Source organism: Rhineura floridana, chromosome 6 (assembly GCF_030035675.1).
Source record: "Rhineura floridana isolate rRhiFlo1 chromosome 6, rRhiFlo1.hap2, whole genome shotgun sequence".
Taxonomy (NCBI): domain Eukaryota; kingdom Metazoa; phylum Chordata; class Lepidosauria; order Squamata; family Rhineuridae; genus Rhineura; species Rhineura floridana.
Window position 1 is genome coordinate 49506298 of NC_084485.1, and position 14818 is coordinate 49521115.

At 45.2% G+C, this 14818-nt stretch overlaps 1 protein-coding gene across 4 annotated transcripts in view; it reads right to left on the reverse strand.

Moving 5' to 3' along the window:
• CEP250 (centrosomal protein 250) overlaps window positions 1-14818 on the reverse strand; it is a 91289-nt gene that overhangs the window by 51167 nt on the left and 25304 nt on the right. For all 4 annotated transcript variants that reach the window (XM_061631767.1, XM_061631764.1, XM_061631765.1 and 1 more), the window contains exons 14-17: window positions 14652-14796; window positions 11436-11582; window positions 11041-11271; window positions 8239-8432 (exon numbers count right to left, since the gene is read on the reverse strand). In XM_061631767.1, the coding sequence (XP_061487751.1) occupies window positions 8239-8432; window positions 11041-11271; window positions 11436-11582; window positions 14652-14796 (717 nt within the window). The remainder of the gene's footprint in view (window positions 1-8238; window positions 8433-11040; window positions 11272-11435; window positions 11583-14651; window positions 14797-14818) is intronic.

A 14818-nucleotide genomic window follows, 5' to 3' on the forward strand; every position in this document is an offset into this window, starting at 1 on the left:
GAGAATGAGCTGAGGTTAGCAAGAGATGCTAAAAGCAACAAAAAAAGCTTTCTTCAGGTACATCAATAGTAAAAGACAAAGAAAAGAAATGGTGGCACAGCTACTCAATGAGGATGGCAAAATGATAACAGATGACAAAGAAAAGGCAGAAGTACTCAATTCCTACTTTGGCTTGATCTTCTCCCAATAAAGGGTCTATGACCCTCTCAGGAAACATGAAGTGGAAGGGGCAGGACTGGAGCTCGGGACTGATAGACAAATGGTCAAGGAATACCTAATCACTGAATGAGTTCAAATAGGCAGGGCCTGATAAACTGCATCCTAGAGTATTGAAGGAACTGGCTGAAGAACTCTCAGAACTGCTGTCTATTATCTTTGCAAAATCATGGAGGAATGATGAAGTGCCGGATGACTGGAGGAGAGCTAATGTTATCTTCAAAAAGGGCAAAAAGGAGGAACCAGGGAACTACAGACCAGTCAGCCTAACATCAATCCCTGGAAAAACTCTGGAGCAGATTATAAAGCAGTCAATCTGTAAGCACCTTGAAAACAATGCAGTGATTACTAGGAGCCAACATGGATTTATCAAGAACAAATCCTGCCAAACTAATCTTATCTTGCTTTTTTATCAGGTAACCTCCCTTGTAGACTGTGGGAATGCTGTGGACATAATATATCTCGACTTCAGCAAAGCTTTTGACAAAGTGCCCCATGATATTCTGATTAGCAAGCTAGCTAAATGTGGGCTGGATGGAACAACTATCAGGTGGATCCATAGTTGGCTCCAGAATCGTACTCAAAGAGTGCTTATCAATGGTTCCTTCTCAAACTGGGTGGAAATAACGAGTGGGGTACCACAGGGCTCGGTCCTGGGCCCAGTGCTCTTTAACATTTTTATTAACAACTTGGATGAAGAGTACACAGCATGCTTATCAAATTTGAAGATGATACAAAATTGGGGGGCATAGCTAATACCGTGGAAGACAGAAATAACATTCAGAGGGACCTTGATAGGCTGGAGCATTGGGTTGAAAACAACAGAATGAAATTCAACAGGGATAAATGCAAAGTTCTACATTTAGGAAAAAGAAACCAAATGCACAGTTATAAGATGGGGAATACTTGGCTCAGCAATACGACATGTGAGAAGGATCTTGGAATTGTCATTGATCACAAGCTGAATATGAGCCAACAGTGTGATGTGGCTGCAAAAAAAGGCAAATGCTGTTTTAGGCTGCATTAACAGAAGTATAGTTTCCAAATCGCGTGAAGTATTAGTTCCCCTCTATTCAGCACTGGTTAGGCCTCATCTTGAATACTGCGTCCAGTTCTGGTCTCAGCACTTTAAGAAGGATGCAGACAAACTAGAACAGGTTCAGAGGAGGGCAACAAAGATGATCAGGGGACTGGAAACAAAGCCCTATGTGGAGAGACTGAAAGAACTGGGCATATTTAGCCTAGAGAAGAGAAGACTGAGGGGAGATATGACAGCACTCTTCAAGTACATGAAATGGACCATTGGTCTCACCTGAAGGGTGATTTTCATAGGAGGAATCCCATCATGCTGGATTATAGCTCGTCCTATCGTCCGAAGGCAAGAATGTTTCTGAAGTCAAGACTAGGGCGTCAGGCCCCTCCCACTCTCCAGTTCATTTGCAACGGGTCCAAAGAGATATATCTAAACATGCAGGAAAAAAGGCCAACGGGCCTACCAGCAAGAACATAACATAATAGTAACATTCATAATATCTGACGCTAACCTAGCAAAAACAGTAATAGAAGTCTTGACTTCACTAGAAAATTAAAATATAATATAATATAATATAATATAATATAATATAATATAATATAATATAATATAATATAATATAATATAATATAATATAATATAATATAATATAATATAATATAATATAATGACAAAATTGTAATATATAAACCATCCCAAAAATTATGTAGTTATCCTCCAACTGGGAGGGTCATGATGGGATTCCTCCTATGAAAATCACCCTTCAGGTGAGACCAATGGTCCATTTTCCATAGGAGGAATGCCATCATGCTGGATGTACCAAAGCAGCCTATAACAGGGAGGGACCACCCACATACTAATCGTCATTAAGAACCTGTTGCAAAACTCGTCTGCCAAATGAGGCATCGGCAGAGGCATAACGATCTATTTTATAATGCCTTATAAACGAGTGTGGAGTAGACCAAACAGCAGCTCTACAAATATCGGCAACAGGAGCATTAGTAGCAAAAGCAGCTGAAGTGGCTGCTGATCTAGTGGAATGAGCTGTTATACTAGCTGGAACTGGCAGCTTAAGGGACTCATATGCTAAGGTAATACATGCCCTTAACCAACGGGATAAGGTAGAATTGGTTACTTTATGCCCCATAGAACTCAGATGAAAGGATACAAACAGAGACTCCGTTCGTCGAATGTCCTGGGTCCTAGACAGGTAAGTCTTGAGAGCCCTCCGAACATCCAACGAATGCCAAGCCTTCTCTAGAGGATGATTGGGGTTCGGGCAAAACGAAGGAAGCACAATGTCCTGATTGCAATGAAAGACTGAATTGACCTTGGGGCGGAAGGAAGGATCAGTTTTCAGCACAACAGAATCCTTGTGAAAGACACAGAGATGGCGAGCAGAAGACAATGCACCCAGTTCCAACACTCGTCTCGCAGAAGTGATCGCAATCAGGAACAGGACCTTGAAGGACAGCAGACGTAAAGGCACAGTCCTGAGAGGCTCAAACGGAGGGCGTTGTAAGGCCTGCAGAACCTTTGACAGACTCCATGAGGGAAAACGGTGGACTACAGCCGGTGAACGTAGAGCAGTGCCTCTGAGGAAGCGTTTGATGAACGGATGTGAGGCAATAGGGGCACCAGTGGAGGACACAGAAAGGATGGACGACAGAGTGGACGCGTGTCGACGCAATGTGTTGGGTCTAAGTCCCATCATGAGGCCCCTATGAAGATATTGCAGTACTTGTTGTACTGTAGCCTGTGAAGGATCGAGGTGCTGAGTCTGACACCACCTGGAAAAAGCCACCCAAGTATGTTGATATATACGGGTGGTGGATGGTCGTCTCGAGGCTAGAATAATGTCAATGACAGCGTCCGACAGTTCAGCCGACCTCAAATGTCGCCATTCAAAAGCCACGCTGTTAGGTTGAGCCACTTGGGGTCCTGATGACATACTGGGCCCTAGGATAGGAGGTCTGGCCTGACTGGTAGTGGCCAAGGATCTGTCACCGACATTGCAAGGAGATCCGAGAACCATGGTCGACGGGGCCAATATGGTGCTATCAGCACTAGCCGTGCCCTCTCGCGCTGTGCCTTCCGCAAGGTTCTGGCTAACAGTGCTATTGGAGGGAAGGCGTACAATAGGCCATCCGGCCACAGTATTGACAGAGCATCCACTGCTTCCGCTGTCGTGTCCAGGTATTGTGTGAAGTACCTGGGAAGCTGGTAATTGCGACTGGAAGCAAACAGGTCGACTGAGAAGGGGCCGAATCGACGCTGGAGAAGATGGAAAACGGTCGGATGAAGTTTCCATTCTCCTGGAAAGACTTGCTGTCTGCTGAGCCAGTCCGCTGTCACATTCCAAATACCTCTGAGATGCTCTGCTTTCAAGGACTGTAGATTGTGTTCCGCCCAGTCGAAGATGAGGTAAGCTAGATCCTGTAAGGAACGCGACCTCGTTCCCCCTTGTCTGTTCAAATGTGATTTTGCACACGTGTTGTCAGTTCGAATAAGAACATGGTCCAAGGGGAGCAGAGATTGAAAATGGAGCAGAGCAAAGTGGACCGCCTTTAGCTCCAGCCAATTGATGCTCTGAGCCAGTTCTGCTGCGGTCCAAACTCCTTGAACAAACTGAGAGTTGCAGTGGGCTCCCCAGCCGAGGAGACTGGCATCTGTGGTGATGACAGTCCTGTGGGGTTCTCTGAACGGAGTGCCCCGGGTGAGATGTTTTACCCTCATCCACTAGCGGAATGATAAACGCAGTTTGGGGGTCAAGGGAATTGCTCGATGGTTTGAGCTGGCAATGTCGTGTTGGAACGGCAGTAAGGCCCACTGTAGCTGATGAGTATGAGCTCGAGCCCATGGAACAATGTGAATGGTGGACACCAACATTCCTAGAGCCCTGGCTAGAAGCATGACGTCTGCGGATGTTTTGTGCATCAGGGATCTTGCGATGTCTGTGATGGTGGTTTTGCGGTCTGGAGACAGGAACACCGCCTGTGCTCGATGTTTCTGACTGTGGCCAAGACAGGCTTTCGAGTGTCCTTAGGGTCAACAAGCACTGTCTTTAGTGCTTCCTCGCCGAAAAGTAAAGATCCAGCATAAGGTGCCCGTGATAGATTAACTCTGGCAGCAGAGTCAGCCTGCCAGTGACGAAGCCAGAGTGTCCGTCGGGCCACAACCTGAGCCTCCATGGCGCGTGCCCCTAGCTGATTCGCGTCCAAGGTGGCGTCGGCCACAAAAGCAGCTGTTTTGCGCAATTTTATTAACGATCTTCGCAGAGAAACAGGGTCTGGATTGGGATCCTCGATGAGGTTGTCCAACCACATCATTGCTGCCCTGGTAAAAATAGAGGCTGATGTAGATGCCCGCATAGAAAAGGCGGTAGCCTCATGAGACTTGCGTAAGGCGAAGTCTAGTCTCCGCTCAGTGGCATCCTTTAAATGAGATTCTCCTTCCCATGGCAAGAGAGATCTGGAAACTAAACTGGAAATTGGCTCGTCTATGCCAGGGACGGCCAGCTTGGTAGTAAAGTCCGGGGCCAAAGAATAAAGTCTGTCCGCAATGTTATTAAAATGGTGTGCTTGTAAGGGGTGAGACCATTCATCCTTGGCCAGTTTAGCGATGGGGTCTGGCACAGGTAGATAGTGTTCTGCTGGAGCAGGGGATTTCAAGACCCTAGCCCCTTTTAAAGCGGGAGTAGCATCTGCAGTTGGGGTGGATTGAAGGCCTAGGGTGTTCAACACTCTGCGCGCAAGAGGCTGGTAGTCTGAGGAATCGAAGAGGCGATAGGATGTATCCTGCTCATGTTCCGAATGGTCACTCCAGACGTCTCCTTTGTCTTGCAGCGGAAATGCGGAATCTTCCACACCAGAGACGTCATCAGCAAACCTGCCCCTGGCAATGTCAAACGGATTTGGAGAACATGAAGGGTTCGTCTCACTGTGAGCAAGTTGGTCCCCACTGTGTGGAGGTATAGCGGGAACTTGTGATGGTGACTGTCTCTGAGCGAAAAACGACAGCATGCCCTGAAGTTGAGTAATGAACTCCTGGGACAGCTGCAGTCCCGGAGATGTAGCCCGTTGCTCTTGGATAGGCGGAAGTGCAGACGGCCCCACAGGTTGTGAAATAGAGTAAGCCCCGGGTTGGGTGACCGTTGGATGCTCAGAAAAGCCAGGGAAGTCCTCCTCATCAGAGGACGCAGCAGGAGACTGAAAGAGGGTAGTTAACGGTGCATGGATTGAACCCTCTGGATCTGGAGCAGAGACATAGCGAGGTCGCTTGGTTGTGCTGTGGCTGGCAAGATGTTTTGTTTTGGCAACCACTTTAACATGCTTATGTTTCACCGCCTTAGGTGTTTTAGGCTTGGTCGTCTGGTTTGCCTCTGGCTGTTGTTTCGACTTGGGTGCCTGGGTTATCTCTGGCTGTTCTGCCATCATATATTTATTAAGGGTAGCAGTACACTGCCACGATGGGGCAGAATGCACTGTTCCGCCATCTTATATTTTCTATGGGTATCAGTACACTGCTACGATGGGGCAGAATGTACAGACCTGAACAGGCTCAGTACACGCCACACGACTGGGGCAGAATGCACTGGCTGATGGCTAAGTACACTGCCACGATGGGGCAGAATGTACACTATGAACAGGCTTAGTACATGACCAGAATGCATGTCCAGATATCTTGGCACAGTATCCGTAGGTGTGGTACAGTATGGAGCAGAATGTAATATTTGCACAACTTTGCACAGTATCAACAGCTCTGGTACACGGCCACGGGTGGGGCACAACGTACAGTTCAAACAGCTTTGTATAGTGTCAACAGCCTTGGTACACGGCCACGGATGGGGCAGAATGTACAGTTCAAACAGCCTTATATAGTATCAACAGCCTGGTACACGGCCACGGATGGGGCAGAATGTACAGTTCAAACAGCCTGGTATAGTATCAACAGCCTTGGTACATGGCCACGGATGGGGCAGAATGTACAGTTCAAACAGCTTTGCATAATATCAACAGCCTTGGTACACGGCCACGGATGGGGCAGAATGTACAGTTCAAACAGCCTTATATAGTATCAACAGCCTGGTACACGGCCACGGATGGGGCAGAATGTACAGTTCAAACAGCCTGGTATAGTATCAACAGCCTTGGTACATGGCCACGGATGGGGCAGAATGTACAGTTCAAACAGCTTTGCATAATATCAACAGCCTTGGTACACGGCCACGGATGGGGCAGAATGTACAGTCCAGACAGGATTTATTGGGTATCAACACCTTGCACACTAGGTATCAGTTGCAGCAATAACAGGCTTTGTACAGGTCCAGCAGCGTTTGTATATAACCAACCGCCTTTGTACACGGCCACGGATGGGGCAGAATGTACAGAGCAAACAGCTTTTGTATAGTATGGACAGTCTTTGTACACGGCCACGGATGGGGCAGAATGCACAGTTCAAACAGTTTTGGTATAGTATCAACAGCTTCAAGCAGTTGCAGTATTCAAATAGGCGCAAGAGGCAGCAGCAGTAGCAGAGAGAAAGCTATGTAAATCACGCTGTGGGGCTGCCAGAAAGCCTTGGCTCTGCAAACTACAGCCCGTGTAATTGAGACCCCCCTTTTTGGCACTGTAACTGACTAGACAGAAAGAGACAAATAAAATGGCGGCTGCAAAAAACGGCGGGAAAATTGGCCAATCAGAGAAGCTTGGGGTGATAAAGAAGCAATGGCGGTCACAGGAATGCACCACAAAACAGTCTCAAACCAAAACTCTGGGACCGCTGGGCTGGGAGAGCACGATTGGGCTCAGCAAACGAAGGAAAGAATGAGCCACAGCCGCGGGCTCTAAAGGCAGTTGCGGTAGGCTTAAGATGCCACAGACGAGCCAGGGGAGGCGGAGCAACCCCACCAGATAGGGGTTCTGACACAGAGCCGCAGCCGCAGGCTCTGGAGCTGCCGCGAGAATAGGCGGCAAGGGGGGGAGAAAAAGGATAGAGGCAGCGGGGACAGAGAGCTGCAGCCGCAAGCTCTAATTAATTGTAGTTCGCCTGCTAAAGGAGGGAGAGCCGCAGCCGCGGTCTCCCCGAACGTCCGGAAGACACGGAGCCTAGGCTCTGGGGCCGCCTCAAAAAGTTGCCGCGGCAGTAACCAAAGACAAAAGGAGCCGCAGCCGCAGGCTCCTTGTAAGTGCCAGCCAAAAAAGGCACAAAATATGCGGTGGAGCGGACCAGAAAGCTGCAGCCGCAAGCTCCTGAGTAGAAACTACGTCCGCCGCCTGAGGGAAAAGGGAGCCGCAGCTGCGGTCTCCCTAAGAGCCATTAGGCTGGTGACGGGGGAAAAAACAAGGGCAAGGGAGAACCCCCCCCAATGAAATTCCCCAGAACAAATTACGTATAGCCAAAACAGTTGAGATAGGAGAGGGGAAAAGGAAGGTACAGGAGTACACACACAAATACAGAGAAAACTTATCAGAAGCTACGCTAGCAAGAATTTCAAACTTGTTCGGTACGAAGGCAAGAATGAACTGGAGAGTGGGAGGGGCCTGACGCCCTGGTCTTGACTTCAGAAACATTCTTGCCTTCGGACGATAGGACGAGCTATAATCCAGCATGATGGCATTCCTCCTATGGAAAAGGTTGTCACATAGAGGAGGGCCGGGGTCTCTTCTCAATCGTCCCACAGTGCAGGACACAGAAAAACGGGCTCAAGTTGCAGGAAGCCAGATTTTCACTGAATATCAGGAAAAACGTCCTAACTGTTAGAGCCATATGACAATGGAACCAATTACCTAGAGAGGTAGTGGGCTCTGACACTGGAGGCCTGCAAGAGGCAGCTGGACAGCCATCTCTCGGGAATGCTTTGATTTGGATTCCTGCATTGAGTTGGACTTGATGGTCTTATAGGCCCCTTCCAATTCTACTATTCTATGATTCTAGGATCATATCCAATTATTCAAATAGGTGAGGCCCTTCCTCCACCAGCCTCTTACCTGTACTCTGCCACTTGCTCTGAAAAGGTCAACCTCTCTCGCTCAACAGCCCCTAGTCGTACTTCCAATGCAGCTTTCTCACGCATTAGTGATTCCTTTTCTCTGGACACCTTGGCCAATACCTCCCCAAGACGACTTGACTCTTGATGTGCATGCTCCAAATCAGAACTAGATGTTTCATGCTGATGCTGAGCCTAGAAAGGAGAAAGAAAATTAATTTCTAACACAAAATAAAGTTCTGTTACAGTCAGCAACAATGCACTGCAAAAGGAATCAGAAGCATTGCTTCTTTTAAAGAACAGTAAATAGACAGTTACATTGCTTTTGTGAGAGCTAACACATTGCAAGGAAAGATAAACCCATTAGAAATGTTCTATATGGCAAAACATTATTATGGAAAAGCTTTAGTATCTATACACATGAGAGGACACAAGTAAAAAAGTATACCACAATTGTTCATGTCTTACTGCGACATTTCATTGGTGACCAGATTTTAGAAAGAATGTGTAGTGGAAAAGAAGAAAATCTACAGGAATGTTACAAGAGCTGCACAGCATTCTTTACAGAAATATTTATAGAGCACAGTCTCTCTAGGATAGAAATAAGATTAAAATGTGACTTATGCAAGTGCAATTACAAATAACTTTGTGGGAGCAGTGCTGGTTATTGAAATGATTCTATTAAATATTGGTTACTTTCTATCTTAATTGAGAAACTAAACACTGGACAAACTTACCGAGGCTACAGTCCTATCCACATTTACTTGGAAGTAAGTCCCAATGAACTGTGAAGCTCACTTCCATGTAAACATAGTCAGTATTCGGCTATTAAGCACAATCCTGTTAAAGACACTACTAGAACAAGGTACCAAGGAAAGGTGATATATTCTCAGTAAGTTTTAACATATCTGATTAAAACATGCCCTTTGGACCAATACATTGAATTAACACAGAGCAATGTGTTGGCATATGAACAGCTTTAGGAATATGAACTCTCTTATGTTATGCAAGCCAACTGAAGGATCAGCTGTTCTGATCTTAAAATATACGAATTGTATAAAATGATTGATATTCAGCACATCTGTGGGAAGATCTGGAAATGGACTCCCCACCCCAATTAAAAAATATTTTCTAGTACTTAACTGTCTAAATAGAACATTGTCTGAAGCAAGGAAAAATGGATGAGTACTCTTGAAACTTATTACTATTAGACCAAGGCTCACCAACATTTTTAGACCAGTGTGCACATTTTTAATTTTGAGAAAGTAGGAGCCAGCCACAAAATGGCTGTCAGAGGGGCATGGCATAACACAATGTGACTGCTATGGGAGTGTAGTATCATACAATATTAGAGAGAATAGTAGAATATTAGAATGTCATTGCTGCTTCCTCTCCACTCCCACCCCTGGACAACCTCATGCTTACAATGACTATGTCCTGCAGGTTCTGATTATGGAGATCACACACACAAGGATACAGTTGCTATCGAGTAGCAACAAGGAGCATTCTCCAGTACCAAGAAAATACATTAAGGTAGCCACACCACACTCACTCTTGCACTCACAGCACACCCATGCATGCACTCCTCACACACATACAGACCACAGGTGCACATATATCTCTCCTTCTCTCACACAGATCACACATATACAGTATACCTCACACACACACCTAAACCACATATACATCTCACACCACACACACCACACGTACATCTCTCCCTTTCTCTCTCTGCCCAAGTGCATCTCTTCCTCTCAGATCACACATACATACCCTCTCCCCCTCACACCATACATACATCTTTACCTCTCTCAAAGACCACACACACAAGCCACACATTACTCCCTTACTCACACCATACTTGAGCAACACCTAGCCCCCATTCAGGAAAGCCGCGCTGGTGAGTAAACAGGGTGATCCCCATCACTCCTTCTCTTCCCCTTGCCACCATTTTTTAAACCCCTCCACAGGGCCGCCAAGAGCTGGTTCAGGCCCTGGTGAAAAAATGTTGGGGGGCCCTCCAGCAAGGGCGGCCCGGCTAAAAATCTTTTATATCATTATTATTTTCTTTGAAATTCACTGATTTTACAATGGATGTCAAAAACAATTGACAAATAATGATACTACCAAAAAAAACAAAAACATATGCAACGTAGTCGGAGCCCAGGGCCCCTTTTGGACCACAAGGCCCCGGTAATTTGTACCAGCTTCCCCCCCCATCGGCCCTGCCCCTCCATGGAGCTAAGCAAGTGCTCACTCCAATCAATAAAGCCCCTTCACAGAGCAAAGCACAAAGAAGCAACTTGATTGGTAGAAGCCCCTGGTTGCTACAGGGACACCAAGATGGCCATGGGTGCTGGGCTGGCAATCTGTAATATAGACTTTTCCTGTTAATAAAACTCCCGTCCTAAAAGAGGGAATTTCCTGAACAACTAACCATCAGTACATTGAACAGTTAATTTATCAAGGCAGAATTATTATTTCTGCCTTCACAAAATAATCAAGAATTAGCAAAAACCCTAACTGCACTCAAAACTATTGCAAGAAATAAATGGATACAGCATGGCAAGCCAGGCATAGTATAGTTTTGAAGCACAGATTCAGGCACTGTGTCCTCAAAATCCACCTAAAAATCTCCAAGGATGAACTTATTTCGGCCTGTTTATGAAAATATCTTTAAGTTCCAACTAATGCTTCAAGGAGAATTCCATAATCTAACAGCACTGAACCCAGCTTTACAAGCACAATGCTCCTACTGTCATATGTCCCCGCAGGATAACTCGAGTAAGCCTCTAACACTCACCTGGCTCAGCTTCTCATGTGTTTCTTTCTGTTCATCTCTCAGTTCTCTCAACTCTTCCTGTAAACTTTCCTGCAACCCCTCAGCCTTGTGTAGCAGCTTCTGCAACAGATTCCTGTCTGCATATAGCTCCTCATTTGTTCTCTCAGTCTGGTTGAGCTGTTTCTGTGAAGAGGTCCTTAGTCTTTCCAGGTGATCAACTTTGTCCAAAAGTGTCTGGTTTTCTTGCTCCATCTACATTCAAAGAAATGGCAGCAACTGATAAAGAACATGATGAAGCGCTGCCCTCTCTCTCCCTCATTCTGAATAAAATATAACCTTCATATTAGCAAACAGCTTATATAGCAATCTGAGGGCTGCCCAGCATAACAGTAACTCCTTTGGAACAGTCTTCTTACCTTCAAGATAAGTTGATTCAAACTCACTTTGTCCAATGCTAGAGCTTCATTAAGGGCACTAATCTTTGTAGCCACATCACGAAGATCGGCAGTTTCTGCTTTCAGCTTATTGTGTGCACCAGTTAACTTCGCAAGGGACTGCTCAGCCTTGGAGACCAAAAACAACAACAGGACAAATTTCTGGTCGCTGGCTTGGATCCAAAAAAATAAAGTTCTGCTCACAAAGTGGCTGCATTGCAAATGCAATGACAAAATATGGTTTATGATTTCAGGAGCAAGCCTAGGCAAGCCTTAGATACACATGTGCCCCTTCCTCCAGTGCAGACACAATGAGATCACTGAAAGTTTTTGCTTCCATTTTCAATTAACCACAGTTTAGTGTTGTAACCAAACCTTAAACTGTGTCTAGTCTTAAGTAAGGTATATTGCAGCAGGGGCAAAGCTGTGGCCCCCCAGGTTCTCAACACTCATCAATCTCAACTCATATGGTCAATGGCCCTGGATAATGGGAACTGTAGTCCAGCAATGTCTGGAAGGGTAAAGGTTCCCTGGTCTCTCCCCCGCTCCCCGAATCTACAGAAACAAGTCAGCTTCATAAGCAAGGTTTGGGTTGGCTTCTTTCATTAAATCAAAGGGATGCTGGACAAAAATGTGGGCTGAACAAAGTTAAGTGAACCAATCTAACATCTCCCAAACTAATATACAGATCAAGACATAATTATCTTGCATATTTCACATTTCTCCGTATTTTACTATGCAGTTTTTGGCTCAAAAAAGGAACCAAAATGAGTAAAACATTTGCATATTTTAGGATAAAATACATTTGGAACTGCATGCAAGATAAAATACATATTTAAATGTATGTTTTGTAATTATTAAAATATGTATTTAAATAAAACTTTGTGTGGATTTTTTAAAATAATGGATTAATATGGAAGCAGGACAGAGTAAGTCTTGTGAATGAGCACATGCAAAATTGATGCAGACTGGAAAAAGACTTGATCGATCCATCTGTCTGGGACTAACCAAAGTATGCTTGGGTTCAGATAGAACAACAAACTGTACAAGCTTCCAATCTCCTCCTCGTGGACACCCAGGAGGAGGAAAGGGGAGTGCACACCCTAAGGCTTGCCCCTAGGCCTCCTCCCTTAATAATAAACCATATTTTAACCATTAGGTTTGAATGAGGCCAATGGGACCTTCCTGCTAAAGCCTCTTGTAACCCCTGAAAGCTGTCCTTGAAGCTGAGTGTCCCCCAAGCTCTAGAATAACATGCAATGAAGGGGGGCTGCAGCTGGAATTCTGTGATTCCCTATTGTTCAAGAAGACGTGTCTTCCACTCCCCATAGACCCACTCTTTGGAGCCATCCAAACTAATGGGTTGTATCTAATGTTAGTCATATTCAGGGTAGAGCCACTGAAATTAATGGACATGGCTAACTTAGGTCTATTAATTCAATGAATCTATTTTGAGTAAAACTTAGTTGGATACAATCTTTATTTTTAGACCACTACTAAACCACCTACCCCCAATGCCTCCCTATGACATGGAGCAGCTTTTTAAACGAAAAAAGATTATATTAATATCCATTGATCTATTTAGAAAATCTGAAACTGCATTCTGTTCATCTGAGATTTTTTCCAGCTTCATAATCCTTAACATATCACCTCATTGATCTTCCATTATGTCTTTGGTTTTTCTGCCAGTACTTCTCCTTTCTTTCTAATTAGGAAGTCCTCCACTCTCAGCCAGCCTACTACAGTATGTGCACATAACTTAAGATGTCCCCGCACTTGTAGTGCGAGTCGTTTTCGACTCTTAAGGTGATGTCTTGCGACGTTTGCTAGGCAGACCGTATATATGGGGTGGGATTGCCAGTTTCTTCCCCAGCCGTTCTTTACCCCCCAACGTATGCCGGGTACTCATTTTACCGACCACGGATGGATGGAAGGCTGAGTGGACTTCAACCCCTTTTACCAGAGATTCAACTTCCTCCTTTCATTGGAATCGAACTCCGGCCGTGAGCAGAGCTTCGGCTGCGTTACCGCCACTTACCACTCTGCGCCACGGAGGGTCTAGCACATAACTTAAATTCCCTGAAAAGACCACTCTTCTCTGTGGTTAGGGCTGTCAACTGATCATGAGAGAGAAAAACAAACAAACACCAAACTACATGATTTTGTTTTTGTTTTAATGTCTGGACCAGTCCCTAGAATCATGCGCTTTAATGCCAGAAACATGTTCTATTTGCCAGATTCTCGTCTTTTTTTTTTTAAGTAAAACCAGAACATTTTAAGTAAAGGACTTTGGCACCATTTTACGAAGACTAGAACTAGACATTACATATGGTTTGTTGAACCTTTGGGTGTGGGAAGGGGCTGTGGCTCAGAAGTAGAGCATGTGAGGTGCAAGCAAAAGGTCCCAGATTCAATCCCCAGCATCTCCAGGTAGGGCTTGGAGAGATTCCCTGTCTGAAACCCTGGAGAGCCACAGCCAGTCAGTGTATACAATACTGAGCAAGATGGATCAAGGGTCTGACTCTATGTTCCTCCTAGTTTTTCCCCCAAACCAAATGCAGTCCAGGAAGCTCTGACTTTAAGTGGAGAAATGGCTGCAATGGGAACGGGCCAAGCCAGCAGGGGAGAGCTGCTTCCTTCTTCGACTATTTTTCCACTCAAAATTCACTACTACACCTGTCACCCCAGTCATTCCTCCATTTTTAGCCTCTTAAAGCTATTTTTGTTTGAGTAAAAAAAATCAAGGAAAAGTTACACAATTGCACATGATGTCTTGTTTGCCATATACTTAAGCCATGTAGCTAATATATGCACACTGGAGTGTTGCTGAGCACAACTCAATGCATCACTACAATGAGCAGACTGCATGAATGTGGTTTTTCCATAACTGCCCTTGACATGCTTTACTAAACCATGGGTAAAGGGATGGGGTATGAGATAGCCAGGAAACATGGCAACTTGCTGGGGGAATTGGTTTTGGCAGCCCTGCCTCAAGCTCAAAACAGGACAAGACAATACCAGAATTTTGGTAATTTGGAATTTCTGTAAACCCTACTGTTATACTCACACACCACCACTGTATATCATTTTAATAAATACTGTATGCCAGTGTCTGTCTATGGTGAGTGTCAATGGAGTTTCCTGTTTAAATTCAAGAGTAGGTTTGGCTCTTAGTAGGAAAAGCAAATGTAACTGTACCTGCTCCAGTGCGGAAGCAAGTTCGTGTTTTTCTTGCTTCGCCAGTTCTCCATCAAGGAGAGATTTTTCCAGCGCTTCTTTCATAGCTACCAATTCATTCCTTAACAATGAATGTTTTTCTTCAAGGGCAATTCGATCTTCCTGACTGAAGGGGAGGAAACATACAC